The sequence below is a fragment of the Chenopodium album genome, chromosome 16, assembly GCF_948465745.1.
Source record: "Chenopodium album chromosome 16, dcCheAlbu1.1, whole genome shotgun sequence".
NCBI lineage: Eukaryota > Viridiplantae > Streptophyta > Magnoliopsida > Caryophyllales > Amaranthaceae > Chenopodium > Chenopodium album.
In genome coordinates this window covers 8,595,598-8,601,684 of record NC_137849.1, presented here as the reverse complement: position 1 = coordinate 8,601,684, position 6,087 = coordinate 8,595,598, and the positions used below count along the sequence as shown (strand labels likewise).

Sequence of the window (6,087 nt, the reverse complement as noted above, 5' to 3'; positions counted from 1 at the left end):
AGAGGCATCTTGTAATGCATGTTATCCTAGAAAGAACATAGTTGCACCAGACTTATGCAATTCCCTCATCTTTGCATTAGAAAATCATACTATAGAATAATGGTGATGAATATAAAGTAGTTTGTGATGATGTAGAAACTTTTATGATTGATACTAACCAAGAATTTTCCAGGGTTTTTGAGAAATTTACACCAAAATCAGATAAAGTTGTACTCAAAGTTGACTCCTAGTCAGTTCCTAAACTAAGGTTGTTTCAAGTGAAGTCACAAATATAGAAGAAGTTGCTATAGATGGAGATCAAATCAACACACCTGTATAGAATAGCTTAAGCTCTGAAGTATTTAGAATTGGATATCCATAATGTATATATATCTCATATTTGTACAAATTTTTATAAGCAAATGTATTGAGTGGATTTAAGTTTAAAAATTAAGATCGGATCTGGTTCTGCTTTAGCTCTTTAAAATCTTTATGCAAGCTATTGTGCTCAATATGTTATTGCTAGAGGGTCTTATAGGTCTGGTAATTGGAATCTTATGTTAATGGTTATTTTCGTAGAACTTTGTGTAAGCACGATGATTATCCTTCTATTAAGGAAATATTGTTCTCAATATAACATATAAAGAGGTAAGCACATATAATAATCACAACTATGTCACTTCTATTAAAAACAATTATACCTTTGAGAAATTTAGAAATAATAAGGGAAATTCTATTTGGTAACACTATACTTTTTAATTTTCTTAGTGGTAAATTGCAAAATTTCTTATTATCGCTGGTAAACTTGAATTTTGTAATACCAAAGATAATACTTATTTTAATTTAAACTGATTAACCATGGTTAGTTTTTTTTTTTATATTTTTTAATAATTAAATTATTTTTATTAAATAAAGAAACTCAACCGGTGCCCCAGCAGACCCCAGCCCCCTTCCCCCTTCGTCGGCGCCACCTCACCTATTTGTCGGCACCTCGACCCCTTCCCTCACGCCGACGACCATCCCACACCTACTCCCCTTCCCCGAAAACCTAGAAACTCTTCCCCTACTCACGAAATCCCCTAGCCGCTCATCCCCTACCCCCAAAATCCGCAACCACATGTGACCCCTCCCCTACCGGACTCCGATTCCTGATTTCTCTAACCCAATTTACGATTTCCGATTTCTCAATTCTCGATTCTGGATTCCCAATTTTCTAACCCAATTCTCGATTCCCCTACCGGACATCCCTTCCCTGATTCCCCAATCCTTGATTCCCCGATTCCCAAATTCTCTAAACCCAATTCCCGATTTTTCACTTGTAACCCTAACCCTTAAAAAATCCCCAAATTTTCTCTTGCAAATCCCAATTTGGAAGATCGACGGCAAAGAAACCATCCATTAAATCTCGAGGAAGAGAGAGAAGGTCAAATTGGAAGCAAATTGATTGAAAAAAGACGCCGACGATTAAAGGTGAAGGTCGAAATTAAAGGCGAGCCGGAGAAAATGGTTGGTTGATTGATGTTGTTGTATGGTTGCGATCTTGGATGCAGTCGGTTCAGGGGAGGGGAGGCAGGTGCGCCGACGAGAGAGGGGCTGGGCGCCGGCGTGGGTGGGGGCAGAGAGTGGTGGCTGGTTGGTGGGGCAAGGGGTGCTTTTTGTTTTTGTAGAAATGAAATTATTTCTTTGTTTTAGAAGTAAAAAATAATAATAAAATAAATAAATAAGCTAACTATAGTTAATTAAAAATAAAAAATAATAATAAAATAAATAAACTAACTATAGTTAAATATTTAACTAGAATTAATCACTAAGTCATGGTTAGCTCAATATAAAAAATTCAGGTTTACCAATGATAATAAGAATTTTTTCAATTTACCACTAAGAAAATTAAAAAGTATAGTGTTATCAAAGATAGTTTCCTAAATTATAATCCCACCTTTGACCCCATCTAATCAAAATGATTGTTTTTACCCACAACTTGTTTAACAGGTTAATATACTCTAACCCTACCTGACATGCACCTTGAATTCCCACCCCTACCCCTTCTCACCTGGCTACCAAACCCTTGACCCCCACCAAACCCCACTTGAACCTCCCACCTAACCCCAAAATCCTCCAATCTAACCACCCACGAAACTTAAACAAAAAAAAAGCACCCACGAAATTGCCTAACCCGTCCACCCCAGCCACCTTGAAATCTCTTTAACTCGACCACCCTAGCTACCCACGAAACCCCCTAACTTCAACCACCCACAAAACCCCCTAAGCCCGAGATACCCAACCATTGCACCCCCTAAACGTGGTGGCTCTGGTTTTCGTTCTGGGGGTTGATGTTCGACGGGGAAGGGAGAAGGTCTACTCCAGCGGTAAGCATGGGGCAGGGGATTGGGAAGTGGGAATTGGACGAGAAGGGGCTTATTTTATAATTATTTTATTTCTTTTAATTATAAAAAATAGGACCAATTAGAAGGTGACACGTGGCAAGTCACATTTAAAAACCGGTTACCAACCTAACAAATTGGTCAAGTGATTATTTTGAGCAAATGAGGGCAAAGGTGAGAGAATTTACTGATTACTCAAATATGAGATTATTTTGAGCAAAAGTATCAAATGTGGGATTAGTTTTTTCAAATTTTCCTTTAAAAAACTCTACTCCCTCTGCAATCCACTTTCCTTTTGCGATCGTATTTTATTACTTGATCCATATCCTTTTAGGAAACATTTTACAATATTTTACTATTTTTTTTCTCTCCTAATAGACCCCAATTATCATAGTTTATTATTTTCATTTTCTCGCTCCTCCCAATTATCATACTTTATTCTTTCACCGGTCATACTTTTTTCATATTTTATCAATACGTAGTAAAACAAGTAATAAAATATAGGGAGAGTATTAGTTGAAGAAAGTAGTGCAATGTTGCTTAAAAATTTAAAAAGTAAAATTGAATAGAGTCGAAAAAACACCTTCCTAGCAATGGACTAATGTATAAGTGACACGTAATGATTGAAAAGCACATGCCAAAGTAAATGGGTTTTGTTCTCTTTTGTAGTCGCTTCTATTTATGGGCTACACTAACCTCAAGCTTTAGTGCTTCACATTCCACCAATATCTACACTTTTGTTTTTCTCTCAACAATGACCAAATCAGTTCTTGCTGTTATTCTCTTGGCTCTCGTCTCCTTTGCCTTGTTGCAAAATTGGGTAAATACCACCTTAATTTCGTTTTAATTTGAATCTTTTGGATTTTATTTGGTCATAAAACACAATTTAGCACTTTTTTTTCTTGCAATTTCCTTTCCACTAACTTACTCTTGTTCTAAATTGCATAACAGGTCTTGGCTTCTAGTACAACGAACCATGCTAACAAGGTAAGTCCGACTCACCCAATACTTATCGTGTTTCTTTATTTGAGGCGTTAAGCAAGAAACTAGATTGTATAATTGTGTTTGAACATGTGCATTGTACAATTTGTTTAATTTCAGGGTTCATATGGCCCGGGGAGTGTGAAAAGCACTCGTAAGTTTATTTCATTTACTCTCTTACTTTTCTTGTGTTATTTTTATTTTATTTTATTTTAGCAAAGGGGAAACAAGGCTTTTCTTGTGTTATAACTCTTATAAGTATGAATGCCTTGGTTTTTTACTTTATTAGTGACAACATGTGTTTTTATTCTCCTAAATTGCTAACTTGAGATAGATTTAGTGCTTTGTTTTTTTTGTGTATGATAATTTACAAACTTAAAGTATGAATTTGGCCAACTTTGAAACTTGGTTCTACTACTCCGCATGAAAATGTTGAAAGGTGTTCATTCTTTTCTGTTCTTTCTTTCTTTTTAGATAAATTCTTTTCTTTCTCAAAAAAAATTTCACCTAAATTTCTTGGAGAACTTCTGGAGAGAGTAAATTTGTTAGTTTTGAATTCCCATAGTATCTTAAATTGTGCAATTTTTTATTTTTATTTTTTTTGAAAATTTATTGCTTTTAAATTTTTATTTTATTTTGGGAGTTGTGAAATATACGACCAAAATATAAGACCGTAAAGAGTATGCCTCACCTCAAGGAAATAGACAAATGTTGTCTAAATATACCATATTATTTTTAATTAGTAAAGAGGACAATCTTTTATTATCCTTCTTTTGTCACATAATTTTTTTTATTTTTTTTGTTACAAAGTTAAAAAAAAAAATGATTAAATAGGAAGAATTTAAGATACGATATACTCGATTTAAGATACGGTAGATGCAGCAATAAGTATTTAATATACTTCTTTTTTTGGTATTAAATTGGAAATTAATCAACAATTCACGAATAAATCGGTGTAATAAATATTTATTTATTATCAATTCTTTTCATTTTAGCTTCTTATATGCAGTCGTATATATCTTTTTCCTTAACATAATAGACCTCTAACCTTGTTGATTTTTTCTCAAATGCTAAACAATTTTGAATCTTTAGAGACTACGAGTACATAACATAGGAAACGTGAACAACATTAATAACTTGGCAAATTCATGCTTATATGTAGGTGAATGTAAATTTCATTTTCTAGTCATTTATTGTGATGGGGGCATTGAGAATTAAATCATAAATCTCGTGAAGAAAAGTGTTGAAAATTAAGTCTGAGAATGTTGAAATTTCATAGAGTACGTACTCTTTGTTCGTACACCTTATTTTTCAGTTATTAGTTGTCTGTTTCGAGTCAAACTAGCTTCTTTGACCGTTTAATACAACTATTTTGACGGAGAAAAACATAAACGAAACCTAACAGACTGACCATCATTTATTCCATTTGTATGTGAAATGACCAGAATGCCCTTCGCATTGCACAAGAAGGTGTAGCAAGACTCAATATCACAAGCCATGCATGTTCTTTTGTCAGAAGTGTTGCAGGAAGTGCTTGTGTGTGCCTCCGGGGTATTATGGGAATAAAAGTGTATGCCCTTGCTACAACAATTGGAAGACCAAAAGAGGAGGTCCAAAATGCCCATAATTTCATGATACATCACTATTGTACTCATCTTTATTATAATTATGCACCTTTTATTCTAATCTTTATGATGATTTATTTATCGTATTGAAGTGTTTATGTAGTACGGAGTATTTCGTAACAAGTTTATGTGTATAATCGTTTATCCTTGAGATAGAGAGGCCTACTACGATGTATTGATTGCTTTGGTACATGTAACATGGTCCTAGTTGCTACTTGCTAGATTAAATGCTATAATTGCAATTAGCTTAGTTTCGTTTTGATTTGGTTTGTTATGTAACTTGGGTAGTTGGGCATAGAGATTCTTTGCAGTGGCGTGCCCTAAATTATGGCTAATGTGTGTTATATATAATTAATTGAACTTTTTAAAGGTAATAGTTATCTTTAAAATAATAATAATATTAAAAAAAATAAAAATAAAAAAAAAAAAAAAAAATTCTTACATCTAATTGGCATTTATAAAGTAGGTAATTTGTATGCTCTTGTTTGGAGGTCGATGGTTAAAACAAATCACCTACTTCATGATCAGATTATTCACAATCATTTGGTTTGTAGGCAAGAAGGAACGGTTAGGCTCATGAGCTCATCTTTACCAAGATATTCTAGTTGAAAATTTGAAGTCTTTTTATTTTTGTGCGTGAATTTATACTACTTTCTCCGTTTTGTAATAATCGCAACACTTTTCTTTTACATCCGTTTCATAATAATTGCAACACTTTCTAATCTGGTAAAGACCCACTACTATTTTATTATCTCTCTCTCACTAACCCCACTTACATAGATATTTTATTATTTCTCTCTCCTACGGGCCTACTTATACTAGGTTTTTTTTTTTTTTTTTTTTTTTTTTTTTTTTTTTTTTTTTTTTTTACAAACAATGAAATATATCTCCAAACTATACTTTACATTATAAAATTCACCCTATCATCCCTACCCTATAAAATTCCTAAAACTTAGTGCAAACCCTGTTGTTGCGATTATAATGAAACGGAGGGAGTATATATTAAAAGGCGTTTCTAACAAGTTTAGGCGCCACATAACGCTCTCATTATTTTATTTTATTTTATTTTTACACTATATGTTTAAGCCATGTGGCAACTCTTTTATTTAAATCTGATTTTC

The 6,087-nt window shown here is 33.4% G+C and overlaps 1 protein-coding gene across 1 annotated transcript; it reads left to right on the top strand.

Annotated features, from left to right (window-relative positions):
* Positions 1–3,049: 3,049 nt before the first annotated feature.
* On the top strand, positions 3,050–5,326 carry LOC145584844 (gibberellin-regulated protein 4-like). Its single transcript, XM_081641632.1, has 4 exons — positions 3,050–3,180; positions 3,312–3,347; positions 3,462–3,495; positions 4,787–5,326. Exons 1-4 carry the CDS (start codon positions 3,115–3,117, stop codon positions 4,966–4,968), a joined length of 318 nt encoding a protein of 105 aa, XP_081497758.1. The 5' UTR covers positions 3,050–3,114; the 3' UTR covers positions 4,969–5,326.
* Positions 5,327–6,087: the final 761 nt, after the last annotated feature.